Consider the following 22,909-nt stretch of genomic DNA (forward strand, 5'->3'; position numbering starts at 1 on the left):
GCAGCTGCCAGAGGGCGCCTCTCGACCGAGCTGGCTGGGAGGTGGTTTGCCTCTGGATTTTGGTTGTGTGTGTTGTGTTGTGTGTTTTTTTTTCTCTCCCTTCCTCCATCCCTCTCGTGTTCCGGATCAGACCTTCCTGGGGAGCAGGAGGTGGGCGGGGAGTCTGGAGCATCGCATCGCCGGGGAGGAGGGAGAAAGAGAGGCTGCGTCTGAGCGAGATTAAATCCCATTATTATTATTATTTTTATTTCTCTCTCGGCCTCTCCTTCCTTCCTTCCTTTTTTTTCCTGCCCCCCCCCTCCTGCCTCGCCCATGGATTTCAACATGAAAAAACTGGCCTCCGATGCGGGCGTTTTCTTCACCCGAGCGGTCCAGGTAAGGGAAGCCCCAGGTGGAGCAGGTATCCCCAAATCGTTTTGCCTTGAATTTTTTTGGGCGGGTGTTCCCCCCCCCCATCATCTTCCTTGAATTGCATTTTGCGGGGAGGGGAGTTGTGGAACTGCATTTTTTTACTATTATTTTTTTGGCTGCAAATGGAAACCATCCTTCAGCTGGGCTTGTAATTGCACCTGATTTTAAATTTCCACTTTCCCCACCCCTGGATGTTGTTTTTTTTCCTTTCCTCCAGAGGCGCAAAGGCCAGCCAGCTTCCCTGGATGGCCCTGTAATGCATTGGACAAATCTGTATATATATATATTTTCTCTCTCTATCTCTCCCTCTACTCCAGCTCAATAAACCTTTTTAAATTTCGGAACCTTCTGTATTTCGGTTCCTCTCCAACATTTATCTCCCCCCCCCCCCCGTCACCTGGGAAAACAGGGATATGTCTCGAAGCGAGGCAGGTGGCTTTGTATGATGGCTGGGTTGTTGTTTTTTTATTTCCCCCAGGGAAGGTAAAAAAAAAAAAAACAGCAAGGTGTGAGTTTGGTGTCTTGTGTGGTTTGCTAGTAAGGGCTTGAGTCTTGCACCCTGTACCAGAAAAATAAATTTCTTTCCTTGACAACTTCGCTGCAGTGTCTCCCCACCCCACCCCACCCCACCCCAGGCATTCATGCATGTCCTACGCATCTCCTGCAACCAGGCCAGCTGTTCCGGGAAGCGGGTCCCGATCCTGCCTTTCTCTTTGCACCGAAAGAGTGATTTGGCCCAGGCTTTCCAGAGTGCAAGCCCCCCCCCGTCCTAGTGTACGTCGCTTGCTCCATAAAGCACGAGGGATGTCGCTTCTGTCCTGACACCCACGGGAGAAGCTCCCTTACGCAGAGCGCGCACACGTAATGAACTGAAGCGCAACCTTGGTGCGGGAGGGGAGGGGGTGGCGAATGGCGTGTCTCCCTGTGGAAAGGCCTTGGGACACTTTGCTGCCTCTGTCCCAATAAATAAATGGCTGCTTGTCCTATTTTTCTATTTCTCTCTAAGTTTGTAAGAAATGTCTCTCCCCAGTGTCATCAGCCTGAGCCACCAGATATCCTCCCCGGCTAAGCTCCTCTGGGGGAGCCAGGCCCAGAAATCATCCACGTGGGGTCATCCATTCTTGGTGGTGGCCCCAATGTTGTGGCGCCAGCTCCCCGTGGCACGAAGACTGGAACCTCTCCCTGCGTATGCTCAGGAGGCTCCTTAAAACACCGCTTTTCCGGCTTTCCACCCTGACCCTGCCTGGTTTTAACCCCCCCTGTCCTGCCTCGGATAGGAAATGGACCTGAACGGTTCCGTTACTAATGGTTCGAATTTAGGGTGTGCTTCTCGCGGATGATCGTATTTTTATCTGTCGGTGCAAACCGCCCACAATAGTGCATGGCACTCGTGGGGGGTGGTGATATACGAATCAACGGGATGAAATAATAAATCATTGTAAACTTGGGCAGCATCTGCAAGATGGGTGATGGCCGCAGTCGGCCTTAGAACGGCCCTTGGACCCTTCTTGCGGAGGGATCCGCAGGCCTTCCATTGCTCTGCTCCATCCTTTAAACTTTTCCCAGGATTTTTTAATGACGGGGGGGAAGTGGATTTAATTCTCGGAATTCATAGACCAGTGGGAAAGCATCATTCTGGGAGCACGAGGCAGTGTGTACGTATTTCGCGTCTTGCATTTTGACTTAAATTTGTTCCTTTTTCAATGTTCTTTGAATCTCTTGTTTAGTTGTGTATTATTAGTAGTAGTAAAATGAATAAAAGGACAAAGCATCGTTCTGTGCAGAAAAGCCAGCTTTGGGGCACCCTATATTTCAGGAGAAATGTGGCGAGCCTTCCACGGGGAGTGGCTGCTTTTCACCCACTCACTACCCTAAACAATAATATGCTTTGTGAGACAGAAATATTCCATTGACAGGTAGCCTGCTTGCAGAATTCTGCCTTTCAGGGTTGCGGAATTCTGAAATCTGCATGCTGTTTACTCCAAAGGCCCAGATCGGAGGATATTCTGGCTTTAATCTAAAAATGTTCGTTACATTTGGGTGAATTCGCCTGTCTTGACACACAGACAGGGCATGCCAGGGGCGGTTGTGTATTTATTAACCAAGTGGTTTTAAAACCAAACATTTGTTACATGCTAAATCAACGTCAACGATCTCTTGCATGAAGTGTTTGCTACACTGTTCCGGGTTCAAAAGGACTACAGAGGGGAAAAATTTCAGATAGTTTTGTGTATATTTTTAGAGCTTTTTAGGAAATCAAGTGTTTGGGTTTGTTTGTTTGTTTTTTTCCTTCTAAAGACATAGCAGCTAGCTACATTTTAACCCACCATCTAAAAACACGACAAACAATAGCAATAAATGCGTCCTTCCCAATGTGTTTAAAATGGCTCTGGGAACCTCGATTGAGACAAGACAAGAATGCTATCAAAAGACACAGAAATAAATGATGTGGCTTGATCGTGTGGACCTTCCTTAGGTCTTGGGCTACCCCCCCGAAAGGTGTCTGCTTCTCAAAATTGGCCCTCTGGTTTCATGCACGTACAGTATTGGTGTTCATGGAGGCATTATTTAATTTTTTTTGATCCCGTCTTCCTCCTTTAAAAAGACCCATGACGATGGACCTTCTGTCGTAACTCATCCCCCAAGAAAAGCGCTTAAGTGCTGCATTACAAGCTCCTTTCCCCATAGATCTCTGGGGCCAGGCTTCTGGTCTCAAACAGAACAAGGGTGTTCTGGATGTTGGAGGTGTGGCAGCCGAAAGAACGATTAGAAGGTGAACGAACACTGCTGTCCGAGGTCAAAAAGTTGTAAACGAAATTGCCATTGAAGCAGGGGGTCACGGTGTGCCGATAATCAGATCTCCGTGGCTTGCCCTTGAAGTTTCTCGTTCGGCAAGTTTACTCAAATTCTCTCCTAGAGAGCGGTGCAAATCGGACGCCATCGAACCACAGTAGATAATTTTATATCTGTATTTTGATTCTGAGGCCTTCTAAAGAAGTGGCGCTCTTCCCCGAAAGTTTGCATTAAACGATAGCCTTTCATCTTTCAGGCACCAAAATATCTTCTCATATATTTTTTTTTTTTTTGCTTGCGGGTTTTTTAATGTTTCTTAAAGCCGGCGTCCCTCCTGAACGGCTTTCTGCTTTTGCCCCGAGTAGCACCCGAAGCGGTTATAGTGATTGTGATAGCAAAATCGATTTTTAACCACGTTGTGGGTCAGCCCGTGTTGAGTTCAGTCGCTCTTCGAACTCTACAGATAAAAGCAAAACAGAAATCGGAAGGTTAAAAAAGAGGCGAAAACGTGGTGGCACCTTAAAGGCTAACTTTACTATTATCTGCGCTTTTCAGCAACCGAGAGGGCTTGGAATTTATAATGCAGCCCTCCTGTACTTCGGTCTGTGACTTGCATGAGAAAAAGAGGGCAGGATCTGGTGTATGTTTGTATGTATGTATACCTGGGGTTTGAAAAAAAACAAAACCACCATGAAAGACAGGAGCCCAGCCTGTTATGTGGATAGAAAACAGACGAGAATGCGTTTTCCATCCAGTTTTCCACCCCGAGAATTTGCTGTCGGCTGCACCGCGCCGGAGAATAAAAATCACACCCAGAAATGACCAGAAGGTCACTTCCAGTTTTGTTTTTTTAGTGCGAGAGGGCAGGAAAACAAGTCATGTGCCTTATTTTGATAGAAAAAATCCCTGCTCTTGCAGGTTCCCAGAAAGAGGAAATAATATTATTTCTGACTTTAACAAAAATTGAATTGGTGGTTTCAGCATCTCTGGCTGCGGAGCCAGAGGTTGGGAGTTTGATTCTTCTCCTGGAAAAAGAGCCGGCCGGCATGGCCTTGAGCAAGGGACGAATCAGGAGGGTTTGTGGTTCGGTGCGCGAGCCGGTTTGGGGAATCCCGTTTTGTCAAAGCAAAAAGAAGCACGAACTTTCCTCCCCCCTTGGGCACTTCGTTCTGTGTAGTGTGGTGGCGGCCGCAGAACCAGGTGGGGGGGCCATGGGAAGGGGATGAGCGGGCAGCCGGGCGATGGGAAAGGAGCAGGTAGATGCCCCACCAGGGGAACAAACTGCGAATCGGTTCATTTTCCCGAGGGTTCGTGGTTCGCCACGAGCCATCACGAACCACCCGTTTTTCCAGTTCGTGCCCAGGGCTTACCTTTTTGTGTGTGTCATCACATGTTTTTCCATCCTATGTGGCTTTTATTAAACCTTGTGCCGGATGTGACTTCTGATACATCTGTATCAGAAGCAAACAAATTCCCACCCATACCAACGTTTCCCAGTGATGGTTTTCTACCGTCTTATGCGGGTGATCAGCTGGGAAGGGGAAATTCGGAAGAAAAACCAGCAGACTTTCGGTCTGTGCGTAGGCTGCAAGCTGCCTGCTATCAGCAGGGAGACGGGGGGGATTTTTATAAATAGCAATTAATCTGCTACTTCCACTTCAGATTGGTTTGTAGAATAACATTCCACCTTCCTTAACTAGAGGTGTAATTATTTCTAATTTTTTAAGGGGAGCAAGATAGCTTAGGGCAAGAGGAACCTTTAGAAAGGTTCTTTAAATGCTTAGCACTGGGGACAGAATGGAGCAGCAAGGTACACTCGGATCTCCCTATCCGTGGGATCAGTATCCACTGATCCTCTTAACCACAGGCTGAAAACACTAAATGACCATAGGCCCGCCACCCCCCAAAAAATATCTACTTTATGTGTATTTCCGGAGTGTGTTTGTTGGAACTGGCCACTAGAGGAATTCTGTAACTGGATAAAGAAACACGCTAGATGCAAACTTCTCTGTGGACAAGATATTTGCTAGTGCAGCTTCTCTTAAAATCCAAGCCTTGCTTCCCCCCCCCCCCCACCAGCCAGCCGGAGAGAGTCGTAGGGATTAGATTTTTTTTGGATTTGTTGGACTACAAATTCCATCCTTCTGGTGGGAGTTGTACCGTACAGAGGCCAAAGTACGGCTCGCCTGGCAGAAGAAGGGCCTTAAGCAGGAGGTCTTGAGCTAGGCCTAGCTCTCTCCACCCAGCTTCCTCTTCCTGCCCCAGTGCTAGCTGGGAGAGCTTCTCTTTTTTTTTCTAAGCCAGAAGCTTGGGCAGAGCTCAGCCTTCGCTAAGCCCTCCGACCCCCTCCCAGTTGGCCAGACCTTGACAGACGAAACTTGGTCTGGCGGAGGAAGATAGCTGCCTTCCCATTTAGGAGGGGAAACGGTCCCCCAGAGGGGATGGGAGACCCACGTTGATTGAGGCAGCGAGGTACCGGCTGCTCTCTCTGCCGACGAGGCGCCTAAGTGCTCAGCCGAGGGCTAACCTCCTCTCCCTCCCTCCCTCCACCGCTGGCTCCCCTTTGCAGCCCCACAGAAACTCAACGCCAGCGTGAAATGTTGATCTGGAGGGATGCGGTTCCCTCGCCCGCCTCCTCCCACGGCTGCAGAGGCCAGTCTGCATTATTCATGGCCACCGGCACAAACACCGCTCTGGCTTCTCCGGCGCTGAAAATAGAGACCGTTTTTCCCCCCTTTGGACTCTGAAGCTTACCTGCGGACACAGGTAGCCCCATCGGGCGCCCACAAACGGCCTGAACCTTGGAATCATGAGTAGGGGAATTAAGTCCCTAATACCAACCCGCAGCATCCGAGCGCTCGGTCCCCTTCGTTGTGCACAGGAGCAAATCTACAGTCCAGACGATTCCTCTTTTTTTTGTCCATCTAGAGATAACACAGAGAATATTGATGGAGTGGACATGAGTCACGAGATTCAATCAACTTTTTTTCTCCTTGCATTTTCAGGACATGGGTCTTGAGGAAGGATTCTGCGGGGTTCTACAATGTTTCCTACATAGCTTCAAGTTCACCCCAATAGCCCACCCCTTTTCTTCATTAACTGGCACTTAATGTCTCGATAACTCTGAGACTTTTGTAAGGAAAAGAATAACAACTTCCGTCTGTTTACAGTTGCTTGGAGTTAGAGACCCGTGTGTATATTGCTTTCTTGGCTGCCCGCATACGAGCACCCAGCCGAGCAGATTAACAGCAAAGAAGCAACAGCCACTAACCGACAAAGAGAGGGACAGAACACTCAACAGAGGGGGCGGTTGTTTCTCTTTGAATTCAAAGGCTTGGAAGGAAGGATAGTCATTTGTGATTGAGCTATTTCAGTCTTATGCCTCCACTGGGTTCCTTCCAAAACTTCTCACTTTTTAAAATTTGATGGCTTTTTCACGGCTCGTCCTCTCCAGAATGCAACCCGACCCCCTAAAGCTGTCGAAGCCTCGAGCTTTTTAAGAGGCTCCTGAGAAAACTGGCCGCCTGCCCAAAAGGTTTTGCCGATTAGCCTCGGCGGCGGCTGCAACAGAAAACCAAAAGAAAAAAAAAATCGGGCATGTGTTTGTGTGCAGACTCCGAAATGCCAAATGTACAGTTACGGTAGGAGTCCGGGTGGTTTTGCAGACGGCGAGGATGCGTCCTTAGGATCAATGAAACAATCCGATAAATTTGCGTAACGCCGCCGCTGATCTGCAAATTTAGCACATGTTGGGAGAGTTTCAATGAACCAGAAAAATATTCATCAAAGCCTATCTTTAAAAGTACGAAGGAGTTCATTCTGCCACGCCATTCTGTAGCATCACAAACGATAACTAAATTGCCCTTCGTAATACAGGCCGGAAGGGATTAATATCCGGACATAAACAGTCAGCTACGCCAGAAATCTCACCGTTATAAGCTATTTAGGAACAATCTGAGATAATTGATTAGAGGATCCTATCGTTAAGAACTGGATGGGTTGTTTTTCACATGCTTTCCTGCTTAAGCCATACCCAGATAAGAGCCCTGTTATATCATCCTCCTTAAAATGTGTTTTACTCTTTCCCCCTTCTTTAATATTTGACAAAGTTTAACACCTTCCGAGATAAAAGCCAGCCTGTAAAGTTGTTTTTCCTGTTCTGCATGAGAGATAGAAATTTATTACTCCAAGCAGACTCCACAGAATAGGAAGCGTGTGTCCAGAAATATTTTTCTCTTCAATATTTTCCCAGTGCTAAATCAGTGCTGATTTCTTAGTTTATTTCCCTTTTATTAAGAACATACCCCCAAACCTTTGCAATTGGGTTTAACCTGCTGTGTCTGGCTCCTATCCCTTCTCTGTTTCGTCATAGATTCCGTAAATTTCTAATTATTACAGGCTCTTACATGGATCTTTTTTTTCCCCCGCTCATGATGGGACACAACCAGCTGTTGTGATAAAAACTCTTAAGAGGATTTTTAAAATTCCCCGGTGACCAGAATCTGTAGCCTTCCGGGGGAGCTGGTGAAGGCCTATGATGTGCTGTAAAATGATGAGGACCTGTAAATATATGAGTTTTAAAAATACATGGTGTTTAGGACCCTGGATTTTTAGAATACAGAAGCAGGGATCTGCTGATTCTCCTGAAACTATGGACAGAGCGCTCCATAAATGGATTTATGGCCCTTTCTAAAATCCACGTGTCGGCCGGCTGCTTCTACCTGTCTCGCCCATAATTTGCTTTTGAAATTATCTCTTTGCCAATTCTGGACCTTGAGGCTTTGCGGTTGGTATCGAGGCTTGGAATGTGGTCTCTCCGGCTTTTACTGGATTTCTGTAGCATAGAGGGAAATTCAATAAGCCGAACGAAGGGCTCTTTCTGGCGGACGGTCCCGTTTTAATCTGTTTTCTCTGCTCTCCCGCTGCAGTTCACGGAGGAGAAGCTTGGCCAGGCTGAGAAGACTGAATTGGACGCCCACTTTGAAAACCTCCTGGCCCGAGCAGACACCACCAAGAACTGGACAGAGAAGATCTTGCGTCAGACTGAAGTCTTGCTACAGCCAAACCCCAGTAAGACTGTATTTTTGGTCCTGGAGCACTTAATTAATTTTGTTTTCATTTAATGCTGAGATGCTGATTCATTGATTCGTTTGTTGGAGGGGGAAGCTGGACTGGACATATTATTTTAACCTTTTTGGAGGCTACCCTTGAGCCACCGAGAACTTTGGGGTGGCTTGTGAAAAATGTCTAAGGATGATAATATGGCACTGAAACAGCAGATGGTTCAAAGAAGGGGTTAGGGTGATGCTTCTGTCTTGGCCAGAGTTATGGCTATACAGTAAGAGAGATACCATGCTATGTACATACAGGGTTTGCTGTTATCCACGGTTTCCAGCATCTGCGGTGGGCTTGGAACCAATCCCCTCCTGTGGATACTAGGATCGTACCGGAAAGATTTGGGAAGCAGGTCTTGAGAGATAATAGTGTAGGATCGTGGTATCCTCCAGGGAATTTTATTGAGCTCCTGCTACGGCGCTTCTGACGTGATCTGATCTCCTTCCAGGTGCCAGAGTTGAGGAGTTCCTTTACGAGAAGCTAGACCGGAAGGTGCCCTCTCGCGTCACCAACGGGGAGCTCCTGGCGCAGTACATGATTGAGGCGGCCAACGATTTCGGACCGCAGTCTCCGTATGGTGAGTCCCGGGGAGGTGGGAAGGGTCCTTGTTTCACCGAGTGTGTGTGTGTGTGTGTGTGTGTCTTTGTGTGCCGTCCAGCCCATTCTGGCTTCCAGTGACCCTTCTTCGGAGTTTTCTGGATCCTTTTCGAGAGCCTTCGACGTGTGCTTCTTGGGTGCCCCTCCCTCCCGCTGGCAGGGGCAGTGGCAAACCGCTCCGAGATTTCATTTTAAAAAATGGGAACGAAACAAGGCATTTGTGTCATAAAAGCTTCTTCTGCAAGGGGAGGTGTCCGCAGCTGGAAAGGCTTACGGCAAAAATGCGAATTAACGACGAGGCCTTGTGGTGGTCATCGTTAGCATCCTGCCTGCTCAGATCTTACAATTTTAAGGCCATCGTTCTTTTATGGAGTCATGGCATCTCATTTTTGGCCTTCCTCTTTTGCTGCTCCCTCCTCTCCTCCTGTTACGGAGGCATCGGAATCAAAGCACACTTTTGGTTTTTCTTAGATCTTCTTTTTCCATTTTGTTGAAATTGATGGTAGAGACGTTCTAATCCGCCGTCGTCTTTGCTCCCCTCCAGAGTTCTCTCTCCTGCTTCTTTTTTTCTTCTTCCCGGTCCTGCTTTCTCGATCTCCGTAATTGAACTTCTCGCAAGCAGGACAGACCTCCAGTGATGTCTGGTGGTTCCAAATTGGATATAAACGCACTTGTTCTCGGTTGCTTTTCAATTGAATTCTGGCTGGGCTCCTGCCAAATCCATTCCAGACCTCCGGGCTTCGTTAACGATCTCTGCCTCTGATTATTGCCGGGTGATCACTGACTGCCCACCCCCCACCCCCCGCGTGCGCACTTTTGGCTGGTGTGCCGAGCGAGGACAACAGCAGTGGAAATGCTGCAGTGTGCATGTAGGGAGGGGAACAGATCCCATGTTACGGCACGCAAGCTGTTCAGACAACAGTTGCAAATATGTTTTTGTTTTGTTTTTGCTCGGGCGGGAAGAAATCACTTCTGATCCGCATTGTGAGTCAGTGTGAAATAGAAAAACACAAAGCTTTAAAAAAAAGTTTTGCCTTAAATGATGAGTGGACAGGACTGGTTTCCCCCTCACCCCACCAGCAGCCTGAAAACTATACCTCATGGGGAAATGGTGTGGCTGAAAAATGGGATGGACTTATTTTGTTTTTTTGTTTTTTTTGAGCAGCCAGAATCTGATTATGGAATTACACCACTATAAGTGTAATTGTGTAGACTGTGGTCGTGAATTGCAACGAATTAATTACAGTAGAACCTCCTGCCTTCCCTGTGGCTGCTCCTTTAGTCTCTGGAACTCTATGCCACTGGAAGCCAGGCTGGGCCCCGTCTTGGCTGTCCTTCCACAAGTAAGCCAAGACTCTGTGTGTGTGTGTGTGTGTGTGTGTGTGTGTGTGTGTGTGTGTAAAAATGAATGCCATGCAGGCCCCTCATGCCCCGTCGCTTGCTGTTTCTCGTAGGGAAGACCCTGATCAAAGTCGGGGAAACCGAGCGCCGCTTGGGCGGGGCAGAAAGGGACTTCATCCACTCGGCCTCCATCAATTTCCTGACGCCCCTGCGCAACTTCCTGGAAGGGGACTGGCGAACCATTTCGGTACGTGGCACAGCGTCGGCCGGCGGTCCCATCTCAGGGCGCGTGTGATCGGTTCTTCGCCCGATCTCTGTGGCTCTCCTGGGCGCATCCCCCGGAAGCCAGGAGATCCTAAGAGTCCCCCCCCCCAAAAAAAAATAAATTGGCTGGTCCCTTGTTCCTGAATGGAACGGTGAAGGGAAGAGGGGAGGCGTGGGAGATTCCGCTCTGAAGCAAAGGTGTGTAGAAATATCCATCGACAGCGTCACCCCCTCTGTGCAGACGAAAGCCACCCAGGAAAGATCCGCGGATCGTGTCGGAGACGGTCATGGCGGGATCCTAGCCAAAAGTTTCATGGACGCTTTTATCTCTCCAATGACCCTTTTGGATCAAAAGCCCCCCCCCCATGAGTTTTTAGTCCTAGATTGCAGTCATTTAACATGGGAAATTCTTCCGCGCGTTTTACGCCCCGGGTGACTGCCTTCTGCTGAAGTGGCTAAAATCCTTATCACTCTCATACCCTTATTAGGCCGGCCCGGATGCGGCCAGAAACCCATCACGCCACCTGGGAGATTGGAATTTGAATCTGAGCCTGCGGGCTTTGTGTTCAAAGCCGCCTCTTTCCCCTCCCGATTCCCTTCCCTGCAGCTTTTCTTTCCTTCTCGGCACACAGAAGAACGGTTGAGGGCTTTTGAACATTTGCACGTTTCCGGGGATCTGAGATGCGTTTCTGATAAAGATATCGCACTGAAGGATGCTGACAAACCGGGGCCAGTTCCGAGGAACGATCGGGGGGGGGGGGGGGGTTGTTTTCCATGTGGGCTGCAAAGGGTCCCTTCGGCGCTACATTTATGGTGTTCTGAGCAGCGATATATGCGACGCTGGCCGCTTTCCCTGCGGCTCACGGGCCTTTTTCTCTCTTGTGTTTCCAGAAGGAGAGACGGATTTTGCAGAACCGGCGCCTGGATCTGGACGCTTGCAAAGCCAGGCTGAAGAAAGCCAAAGCGGCTGAAGCGAAAGCAGCGGTAACTCCCCTCTGTCTTCCAAATATGCCCCCACTGTTCCTGCCACCCACCTGCTCTTTGCTCATATGCATGTGAGAGGTTGAGTCATGTGTTCCGTTTCTCTCCTTTGGTGGGCCTGAATCTGTTCTGTATTGCATGGAGTGTCCCTGCAGAGAGAGGGAAAGAGAGACGCGGCGTCTGTGAATTCCCACCTGCCCCCCGTCCTTCCCTCACTTCCAAACCGGACTCGGGAACTGCCCTCGGCGAGGGGCAAACCGTGAACGAGAGCTTGTCCAGAGTTAGGTGCTTCCTTTTCTGCCACAGTCCAGTTGCTAGGATGAGTACAGCAGGACCCCTATATCTACGGGATCAGCATCCACGGTTTGACTTATCCACAGTCTCAAAATATTAAATGGGGGGGAAATCCAGGAAAAGCAAAACAAAACTATTTTCATGTGTACTACCAGAACAGGCCACTAGATGGAACCAGAGAACATGCTATGAAGTGCTATCTAGTGCTGTCTAATGGCCAGTTCTGTTAATGCATGTGAAAATGTAAAAAATTCCCTGTTTTTATTTTTTATTTTACCATGCTATGTATAGAGTGTTTGCTATTATCTGTGGTTTTCGGGCAGCATGGAACCAATCTCCAGCGGATATAGGGGTCCTTACTATACTGTATTTGTATTTGAGGAACAAAAGGAATGTCATACAAACGTCAAAGCCCAGATCCTGCTGATTAGAACTGAAACTTGCCCCAAAGATCCCTCCTTGCCTTAGAAATTCTAGGGGAAGAAAGGGGTCGCTGTCCAAGATGGGAAACCGAAAGGGCTCCCTCTTCTTCGCTTCCACACAAATTATGACAGTCTGCCCTTCTGATATTGAAATGGAAGAATTAAAAAGTAAAAAACAGACGGTCCAGTAGGACCTTCTTACCTGAGGGACTAGTATCCACTAATTCACTTATCCACGGCCTGAAAAGATGAAAAGAAAAATCCTTGAAATACAGATTTCTAAAAACGAAGTTACCAGGACTAGAGAGAGCCAGAGACCAGTCTGTAGATCTCTGTATAGCCTTCGCGATTAAAACAGCATTTGCTATAATCTGAATTTTTCAGCGAGCAGGTGGCAGTGGTATGAAACCGTTCTAACTCTGTAGGTTATTTCACACGCCAGCGTCTTCCTGACCCCCTTTTCCACTGAAACCAAACAAAGCCTGGCTCCCCTCGGACTGTGTTCTCTAACCGACCCCGCTATTGTGCCCCCCCCCACCGGAGGCTTCCCTTCTGATTCCTGGCTCTTGACCTCCTGATATCCTCTTGGCAGATGTTTGCAGCTGACCTGACCTGGTTCGGTTTTCCCTGCCCTCGCGCCTAACCTCTGAATTTCTGATCCTTCCCGTTGCTGCTGTTTTGTCCACTAACCTCTTCGTTTTATTCTGTCTTTTTGTTTTTTTTTTTCTGTGATTTGGCTCAGTGTGAGGGAGATGTGAGTATGATCCTGCCTTACTAGTGCTGTGGCTTTTGACCTGAAAATGCTTCTTCATTGTTCCTATTTCATTTTTTGAGAACCTTTTTTTTTTAATTTAAAAAAAGGGGATTCCTGTTGTCAAGCAGGGACTCTCCCCCCCAAAGGGTGCCCTTTGAATGGGGGGGGGGAATGACATTGCAGGTGTTGGGGGGGCAGAGTCCGACCTGCAATGGAAACCGCTGGCTGGCCGTCTTCCTGCACGTTCTTGCAAGAGTGCAGTCTTTTCCATTTTGGAAACCTCTTGAAAGGGTTGCTCAAGAGGTGCATTTGTGGGAGGGAGAAGCAAGCCGGGCCATGTGTATACAGTAGGACCCCCTTACCTGTGGGCTCAGTATCTGCTGATTCACTTATCCACAGTCTGATTTTTTTTAAAAAAAATTTATATTTTAGAAATATATATTTCTAATGATGGAGTTACCAAAACTGGCCACCAGATGGAGCCAGAGACCAGGCTATCACCATAGAAATATATTTCCACAATGTCATTACCACAACTGGCCACTAGAGGGAGCCAAAGACCATTCAATCTACAGGACTATCTTATCTGCTGATTCACTTATCCACAGTCTGAAAATTTTACAAGAAAAAATCCTAGAAATATATATTTCTAAAAGTGACCACTAGAGAGAGCCAGAGACTATGATATGTATAGTGTATAGTGTTATATATATATATATATATATATATATATATATATATAATCTGCATTTTTCAGCATCCACAGGGGAAAGGCTTGGGCCCAATCCCCCATAGTTATGGAGGGGGGTCCTACTCTATTCATGCTGCTGCACTCTTGGGGCAGAATTTGCCATTCATTTCTTTAGAAGTTCTTGCTCTGGGTCAAGGTATGTCTGTCCAAGAACAAATGAGCATTACACGAAGAATATAAAGATAGAATGGTTTGTGGCTTGCATCAGTCAGAGGTTGAACTTTGTGGTGGAAATATTCTTCGCTTTCTGCACCATGCTCACCCTCTGTTTCCGGGTAGCTGGATTCTGTTTCTCTGTCCCCCATTCACACACATCTTTTTAATCCGGGTATACCTCCGATCACACTAAGGTGCACATACAAATACACACACATTTGACAGCCCTGTGAGGTAGGGCATGGTATGGGAGGGGGTTGATTTCCGCCTCGTTTGCTTTATTCGATTTACTACGGCAGAGTCATTCATTAGGTGCTTTACCCCAAACTTCGGACGCAGAGAGAACTTTGCAAGGGTTAACCTGTACTAACGCAGCAGCCCGGCTCGGACAGCCGATGGGAGCCCCCGGCTAACGGTCAGGGGATGTGAGGGGGATTCTTCGCTGGGCCCCCCAAACTTCTGGGGCCCTTTGAGAGGTCTGCGGTCCCAGCGCAGCACCAAAAGAGGGCCCAGGGGGAATTGCGTTTGAGTGTTTCTATGTAGAAACACACACACACACACTCTAAGAAAAGTCTTCCTACGTTGGCATTCACTGGGAGACACACAATTCACATATAGTTCACAAATCACATATAGATTTTGCATCTGGGACCTAGAACATAACATTTTCCATGGCACACAATTTACAGAGCCCGCTCGGTGCAGAAAAGGGGTTATGGCTAAAACTTGGTTGTCTACAAAGTCATCTTGGCATCCTGGCCTGTTGGCGGTTTTTAAAAAATCTTCACCTAAAAAGTTGGACATAGCTTTTAGATAGCACCGGAGTTCCTTACGGTGGTCCCCCCAGATGTTCTTGGACTACCACTCCCAGAGATCCCAGCCAGCCCAGCGAGGGGTGAAGGCTTCTGGGAGTTGTAGTCCGAGAACAACGCCTGAGCTAGCCAGGCCGAGGATCTCCTCCAGAGTGTGGGTGTCCCCCGATGGCCCTTTGAGATGATCTGTGTATATTAAACTCTATTCCCCCCCCCCTTCCTTAGGCTGTGCCCGACTTTAATGAGACTAGACCACGTAATTACATTCTCTCTGCCAGCGCATCGGCGGTAAGACCAAACGTTCTCCCCCGTCCCCGCCAATAGGCATTCCTGCTGTGACTTTTCTGTCCTCTTCCTGCCCACCCCCCCCAAAATAATCCCATCATGAACTCTCCCCCTGCCGCTGTTTTCAACATTTTAACGTGCCAAGGACCTTTTGTGGGCCCCCCCATGACCCTCATCCTGGGCTTTCTGGGGGGCTTTGCAGGTAAGGATGCTCGGGGTGACATGAGCAGGCCGGTCGAGAATTCACAAGGCTTCCGTGGTTGAGCAAACCCCAATGATGGCTAAGATTTACCAAGCCCCCACTCTCTCCCCAGCTTGGTCACTTTTTCCTATTCCTTTCCGTCTGAACGAAAGGGAAGATTTTTTTTCCGGGGTGCTAGTTTGCTGGTTTAACCACCCTCAGCCCCCCCCCCAATGGACTGGACCCCTGCAAGGAAAGATCAGGCAGAAAAGACTGCTTTTCCAGTCGAGTAGAGGCGTAGAAATGCGGCCCGGGTTCAAGGGTCCAGCAACTGCGCCGTCTTGCTTTGCAACAAGCGGACAATCTGGGCTTACGGGGAGAAGAGATGGAGTTGAGATCTGAGCATGAGAGTCGGCGAGCCTCGAACGTTCAGCTTTTCTGTCATTCTGAATTGTACAAGAGGACCCCCCCATTCACGAGATCAGTATCCGCTGATACGCTTACCCGCTGCCTGAAAATATTAAACAACCCCACCCCCACCCCAGAAATACCAATTTCTATGTATTTCCAGGGTGGATTTACCAGAACAGGTTACTAGAGGGAGATAGAGACCGTGCAGTGTCTAGCGTTTGACATTTCTGCTGGGGAGTCTGTAGTGGACAAGAGCAGACAAATGCCCCCCCTCTTGTGACCCACCCTACTCCCTTGCATATTCCCGTCCCCCCCCCCCCCCCATGTTGCATTCAGTGTACCTGAATTCTCTTCTCTGTGCTTCTACCTCCCCCCCACCTCCGATTGCACGGTATGTCTCATCTCTCGTTAAAATGTTGAAAACTTAAGCGCCTCGCTTTGGCTGCTCGGGTGGCTGGCGGAGGACCTCCTGGGCTTTACGGGAGATGGCGTTGTGAGAATTCGGGTATGGGTGTGTTTGTCTGCTTGGCAGTCTGGCTGGCGCACTGTGCACGGCACGCGGAGCGCGAATGTCCGGCCAGAGATGGAGCTGGGGCCTTGGGCTGGCGGTATCTGTGTTGCTTTCACGCGAAATCCTCCCAGACCCTTTTAGATCACTGTGCTGGGTAATGCATGGGGCTGCTCGTGGGAAGGAAAACCCTGCCGATCCACCACGGATGGAGAAAATCCCCACCGGGCATTTCTTTTCTGCAGTGGGGTTTCTGAACCCACGGAGCATCCTTCACTCCTGCGACCGATGGAGGCACGGTTAGGGTCTCCATAAATTGACAGAGGCGAAGGGAGAGAAGGGCCTTTCGGGGGTGTAACGACAGAGAACCCAAGGGCCAAGATGCTTTTTCCGAGTGTCAAGTCAAGCTCTGCGTCCGAGCGCAGACAGAAGCCCTTGTCAGATCTCGGTTGAAGTGAGCGTAAAGCAAGGAGTGGGGATAAACAGGTGACCCGGTGGTCCAATTTTAGGAAGTGGTCTTTTTTGTAACTGCAAACGGGGCCGAATGCTATTTGCACAGCTTGACTTGTCGAGTGAGGACCCCCACATGCTGGGGACCCCCGCATTGTATTTTGGAAGGCTCGCGTGCGGCGTTTCTCGAACGCCTGGAATATCACGACCTTCTCTGAATCTCAGGAGGTCCCTGCAAGTTGGAAGGAGACTCTTCCCCGCCTTTGCCCCTCCTCACCACCACCCTCTTGATCCCGAGAAGCCATGGCCTTCTCAGCTTCTTGTACTCCACCGTGGCATCCATATGACTTAGAATTCCTCCCGCTGCTTTTTGAAAAAGAACAATACATCGTGTGTTTTGTGATCGTTCTTCCCCCTGGAAAACATGCCTTCCTTCTATCTTACCTCTCCCCGTAAGAGCCGAATCTAATATTGGCGCACAGCCCATGCCAGTGTGGGAGCTGGAAGAACGGTCTGCTGTGGGAAAGAAATGCCCAAGACCCCTTTGGAAAGTTTAAATACCTTTCTCGATGTATTTATTTTTTCCTGCCTGTGCTTGAATTTGTTGTATATTGCTGTCTTGCGTTTGTGTGTTTGTTCATAACCTGCGAGCCGGATCCCAGGAAAGACGCGCAGACGGTTTTGCTGAACCCCAGAGATTTGGGCTAGTGAGTGTAAGCCAGGGAGGAGACCGGTTCTTGGATAAGGCAGCTTCCTATTCACACGAATTGGGGGTGTGTGTTCTCGTAGCTCAACCATTCTTCCACAGACACGTCTGTTAACGAGCAGTGCTGTTGTCGTTGCTATCCTTGGGACCCCCTTTCTTCAAAAAGACTCACAAGTACAGTATCTTATTGTTAAAACGTGCAAAAAATGTAAATACAGTGGTGCCTCGCTTAACGAGTGCCTCGCTCAATGATGAATTCGCATAACGATGGCCTTTGCTGGAAATTGTACAATATGTAATTAAAATACTGTAGGATCTCGCTATCTGTGGGATCAGTATCCACAGATTCAGTTGTCTGCAGTGTGAACCTACTAAATTAAAAAAAAACTCAGAAATACGTACAATGTTCCTACCCCGCTTAAGTTTCAAGTCAGAGGTAGAGGCTGGCTTTTAGGAAGTCCCAACGGGTCTCCTAGGGCTGAGCGGGCAAAGTTGAAAAGTCTAGTCTTACGACAGGATTTCAGGTCACAGATTAAATGGGACGAATCCCCCAGAGTTGTCTCATAAAGGACAATAGCGCCTGCTTTGCATTGTCCTCTGGGAAGAGCCTGCTGGAGTTCATCTCCCTAGTAGGAAGTGAGTCTCTTGGAAGTTTTCCACAAACCGCATCCCCAAACATAACAGCCGTAACTTCAGCACCGAGAAACTTCCCTGGAGGAACGTTGCAATCCTTAAAACAAACAGACATTTGAGGGGTGAGACAGAAAAGGGGGGGGTTTCCAGATAAGCCCTCCGCTTCTGGGGGAGCACAGCTGCCTGCCGTCGTCGCTGGGGGATTGGCCAGCTTTGTTCCCTTCATCTGACCCGACGGCAATCCTGTGACGTTTCTCCACCGCCGGCCGGCTGTTGTCCTTGTGGGGATTGTTGCTGTGTGATGTCTCTTCCGATGCTGACTGCCTTCTTCCCTGTTTGCTCTGTGGCCCCCCAACAGCTTTGGAGTGACGAGGTGGAAAAAGTAAGTACCGCCAACTTTCAGGCCATTCCCGTTGCTTTTCTGGAGGGGGGTCCGTCTGTGGTGAGGAGGCTAGAGAGCAGCAGGTTCTCCAGATTTTCTCCCTAGAATAGGTTCCGTACCACGAGAAGACCTTTTTAGAACAATTTTCTAAGTGATGTTGACACGCAGAGTGGTCCGATCCTGTGAAATCCTTTGGTTTTTTTTCCCAATGGCAAAGCCTGTGTCTTTAAAAAAAAAACTATATATCTTTTCAGTGGGCTTTTAAGACCATACTTCTTATGTGGTCCCTGGTTTAAGTAGCCTGCCCTTTCTTAAAACCTGTCACGAGAGATGCTGTAACTTTCTTGTTGTTCCCACAGCTCTTTCTCAGGGAATACTAGCAAAAGTCCAAGACCACGTCATTGGTACCAAGTTCCAAATCTTGGGTACCAAGTCCTGAGTTCAAGTCCCTATTAAGAACAAGCTTTTTTCCCACAGAGAAAAAGGAAAGGGTTCTGAGTTATAAATCGAGTCCGCGTCATTGGGTAAAGGAAAAACGAGTCGAGTCAACCGGTGACTGGAGAGTGAGTCTTAGGACTACAGTCCCCATCTCCCCTCCCCTCCAGTCTCCTCTTCATTTTGAGGGGTTCCCAGACCCCAAAGTGGGTGCAGTTCAACCCCCTTCCTTGGGGAGGAGCCATCGAGGAGCGGGCCCGATCCGTGGCACATCCACTTTGAAAAAAAGCAAATAGCAGCCATAGGGGAAGTTCTTTAACCCTGGGGAGCTACCGTCCATCCGCATAGACTAGGGGTGGAGATTGCCTGGCCTTCTAGATGTTATTGGGACCACTGTCCCCATGATGCCTCACCTTTGACGTTGGCGACTCAAGGAACGTGGGAGCTGTAGTCCGGTAACATCTGTGTTGGGGAACTCCCGGCCTCCCACAGCCGACATGAGTTGATGAAGGAAGTTGAAGCGGTTTGAATCAGAGGGTCACCAGAAGTCTAAAGGGCCGTAACATGACACACAAAAGCAGTGTTTTCGTAGCTCAGGGCTCACGTCTCCTCGGGTGTCAGGATTCCAGAGTTGCTCCTGAGCTTGCCGCCTAGGTAAGCCGTCTTCTGGAGATGCATGCATGAACTGCGGGCCCTTGCTTGCACGTTACACGGTGAAAGATGGCTGCTTAAGAATGTGTTGCATGGAAAACATGTGATCTGTGTACGCCGCACATGATAAGCGTTTGATTGGCTTTTCTTTCAAATAACTAGCTGGCTTGGGGTGGGCAGATCGTACCCTCTTCCCTTCCTGCTCTCTCAGTACCCACGCCTCGGCCACATTCAATCTCTTCCTCCCCGGCCATTTTTGTGAGGCCACACGCAACGCACAGAACAATAGCTGCCACTAAGAAGTTGCCGTTACAACCCAAAGGAAGTGAACTAAGTCCCTCGTCCAGTCATAGGTGTAATATACAGGAGAACCCCTGTATCCACGGGATCCATATCCGTGGACTCGCTTATCCATGGTCTGAAAATATTGCAAGAAAAATTCTGGAAGTATATATTTCTAGAGGTGATGTTACCAGAAGTGGCTACTAGAGGGACCCAGAGACCATGAGATGTACAGTGTCCGCTAGAGTCAGAGTTTTTCAGGATCTACCTAGAGGATCAAAAGCCTTCCATCCTGATATCCACCTTTTTTCCCCCATTTCCTCCTCCCCGCCTTTCAGGCTGAACATGAGCTCCGGATGGCCCAGACGGAATTTGACAGGCAGGCCGAAGTGACCCGTCTCCTGTTGGAAGGGATCAGTAGCACACACGTGAGTTTCCCGTGGAAGGAGGATGGGCTTTGTTCTCAGGAAGGAAAGGAGAGGGCAGGGACGACCGGATGTCTCTCTAGCTGGTGTGTCTTGATGGATTTTTCTCTCCCCCCCCCTTTTTCAGGTCAACCACCTTCGATGTCTCCACGAGTTTGCCGAAGCTCAAGCCACATACTATGCCCAGTGCTACCAGTACATGCTGGACCTACAGAAGCAGCTGGGCAGGTAGGGGCGGCTGGGAATCAGTGTTGCTGTGGATTGAGTTGTTGAGTTAGTTTTGGTCGAACCTGGAAGTTTAGCTTGCTGGAAAAGGGCTGATCTCTTGCTCTCTTGTGTCTCCTTCCCACCCACCCCCTTCCCGTGGCTTCCAGCTCCAGAGGAGAAATGTGAGTAAAGGACCCGAGCAGCCCAGGGTGGGGAGGGTGTCAAGCGGGTTCTTCTAATCGCTGTCCGTGACAGATTCAGCAGGACTCCCAGCATTCAGTGGATGCTAAAAAACGCGGATAAGACCAAACGCTATTTTAAGAGCAAATGCTATACAAGGTTTTTTTCAAATGCCCATTAGGAGGGCAAGCCTTCCATTCAGACTTGGTGCAGAACCAGTTTTCAAAACACTCCCAACGTGTGTGTGTGTGTGTGTGTGAGACGATATTTGTATGCCAGCTGCTCTTAACTTCCTGCTGGAGCAAATAAAGGTTGTTTACATCCAAATGGGCTGATTACGGGAGACACAGTCCTTGAGACAGCTTGGACTCAAGCCGTTGAGGGCTTTGTAGGGGGCAAACAGCATTTTAGACTTGTGCCTGGTAGTTGCTGTCACAGGGGTGGGTGGGTGGGTGTTGTTGTGTGATCCGTGGGACCAGCCCCCCCGCCAAGGTGATTCCGGCTTCCGGATCCCTCCGTTTGGGATTTATTCCTTGGAAGTCGCTTTTATCCGAGAAAACGACAATCCCGCGTGGTAGATCTGAGGATCCTCTTGCATTTGTCCATGGGTAGATTGTGTGGCGATACAACATGCCGGAAGGCCCAACGCTTTCCTCTCTTCCACCTCCGGCAGGCTTCCCGGCACGTTTGTGGGCAACACCGAGGCCACGTCCCCTCCGCCGGCCACTGCCTCTCCCACCGTCATGCCTGCGGCCGCGGGCCCAGCCATACCCACCCTCCCCGTGGTGCCCACCGTCGCTGGGGCGCCCGATGGCGCTCCGGCCATAGAAGCCCTGAACCCCAGCGACGTGAAGCCCCCCGCGAGTGGGACGCGGAAAGCCCGGGCCCTTTATGACTACGAAGCCACCGACAGCACTGAGCTCTCTCTGCTTTCGGATGAGGTGGGGAAAATATATATATATATATATACATTTTCAGACCCTGCATAAATGATCCCGATTCCTCGTTGAAGTGGCGTTTCAACTCATGCCTGTGCATATGTGTTTCTCTCTCTCGTCCAGATGATCACCGTGTACAGCCTCCCAGGAATGGACCCAGACTGGCTTATGGGCGAGAGAGGCAACCAGAAGGGGAAGGTGCCCGTGACTTACTTAGAACTTCTGAGCTAAGCCCTCGTTCGGATCGACTCTCCACGCGACTCACGCCCCTCCCGTCTCCTGACCGTTGTTTTCTTTTTCTTCCCAAAAAAACGCCGACCACGACTTCTCCCGAGACCATTTTGCTCTCTTTTCAGGATCCGATTTTTTCTCACTGAATCCACGGAAGGCGGCGCAGGGCGACGGAGAAGCTGGTGGCGCGATGATAAGTGTTGCGATCCTTCGCATCTGCAGGATGCCGGGGACGTCATTGATCCCAGCGGGTGGCCAACCCCGTAGGGATCCTCTTGGCCATCTAAGCCCTCCCCCCTCCAGGCTTTTTGCTAAGGACTAGTCCCTTTCTTTTTAACTCTGATGCAGCTCTGCATTTTGGTTCCACGCCGAGGGAACTTTCTAGAATTGCGTTCTCTTCGGCGGTGCCTTTTTCCTCGGGTCCATCCCTCCGAGTTCTGTGTCTGTCCGTTTTATGCATCCCAGGGAGGTGGGTGGCACTGATTTAATTTTCCGACGTCAGCCTGGCTTTTAGTTCTTTCTCCGGAGTTTGTGGCGGGTGGGGACGTCGCCGTTAAGATTTCTAGCGGAATTTCCAAAGCCTTTTAGAAGGGGGTGGTTCTCCACCCGCATCCTGCTTTATTAATTAGGGGGCTAGGCTGTTGCAGACAAAACCGAAGCGAATGTCTAGCGAGCATGGGCTTAATAAAACCTGGAAGAAAATAAACGAAGGGCCTCCGTGATCCTTTGGGCCCGACGAGCTGTTCCAAACCTGTTTGCTACGTCCGCTCCACCCCGTCGTATTGCTGAGTTCCCATCGCTGCATCTTCTGAATCTGTAATTGGGCAAGGATGGGAGTCGGTGACTATTTTCATGGCAGGGCGGTTTCCAGAGATGCTTCTTGGGCACACACTTCCCCACGAGCCGGGCTTCCCATCTGCTCTTTTCAACTTGCATACAAGCAATTAAACAGGGAAAGCTCTTAATGTGTTCAAACAGGGACAGCCTGCCTGTGCCTAGAGCCTCACCTGACCTTTTTTTGGGGGGGGGCGGGGTAAATGGCGGCCAGTAAGCCATATTTCTCTCCTGGGAGGGGTGTAGATGTGGGGAAAGGACCAGGCCAAGGAAAGTTGCTTTTAAGGCGGACAAAGGTCTCCGTTCCATTCCAAGCTGGTGGGCTGACCGATCCGTTTTTCTTTCTGACGTTTCTTGAGGCTTTTGCAATTTACCCTGTTGTGACCAAGGACTCAGCACACGATTATTATTATTATTATTTTGCCAATAAACACTCAGCCTGTCCTTTTGCCTTGCTCTCTCTTTTTTTTCATGGGCTT

General features: G+C 49.3%; 1 protein-coding gene across 6 annotated transcripts; it reads left to right on the plus strand.

Annotated features, from left to right (window-relative positions):
• Positions 1 to 22,874, plus strand: SH3GLB2 (SH3 domain containing GRB2 like, endophilin B2). 6 transcript variants are annotated; one of them, XM_072985159.2, is made up of 12 exons: positions 1 to 375; positions 8,133 to 8,274; positions 8,768 to 8,896; positions 10,371 to 10,504; positions 11,413 to 11,505; positions 14,917 to 14,979; positions 18,224 to 18,247; positions 19,954 to 20,043; positions 20,168 to 20,268; positions 20,415 to 20,429; positions 21,101 to 21,368; positions 21,489 to 22,874. In XM_072985159.2, exons 1-12 carry the CDS (start codon positions 313 to 315, stop codon positions 21,594 to 21,596), a joined length of 1,230 nt encoding a protein of 409 aa, XP_072841260.2. In that variant the 5' UTR covers positions 1 to 312; the 3' UTR covers positions 21,597 to 22,874. The 6 variants fall into 6 exon arrangements, with proteins under 6 accessions (XP_072841260.2, XP_072841261.2, XP_072841262.2 ...); XM_072985160.2 differs by lacking the exon at positions 20,415 to 20,429; XM_072985161.2 differs by lacking the exon at positions 14,917 to 14,979.
• Positions 22,875 to 22,909: the final 35 nt, after the last annotated feature.

Source organism: Pogona vitticeps, chromosome ZW-PAR, assembly GCF_051106095.1.
Source record: "Pogona vitticeps strain Pit_001003342236 chromosome ZW-PAR, PviZW2.1, whole genome shotgun sequence".
NCBI classification, from domain to species: domain Eukaryota; kingdom Metazoa; phylum Chordata; class Lepidosauria; order Squamata; family Agamidae; genus Pogona; species Pogona vitticeps.

Bases quoted from the DNA above. Each gene is read 5' to 3' on its own strand.
- SH3GLB2 (XM_072985159.2), top strand. From the start codon at position 313: ATGGATTTCAACATGAAAAAACTGGCCTCCGATGCGGGCGTTTTCTTC. The intron at 8,275-8,767 runs GTAAGACTGTAT...ATCTCCTTCCAG, and splicing joins CTTGCTACAGCCAAACCCCA to GTGCCAGAGTTGAGGAGTTC. The intron at 14,980-18,223 runs GTAAGACCAAAC...GCCCCCCAACAG, and splicing joins TCTCTGCCAGCGCATCGGCG to CTTTGGAGTGACGAGGTGGA.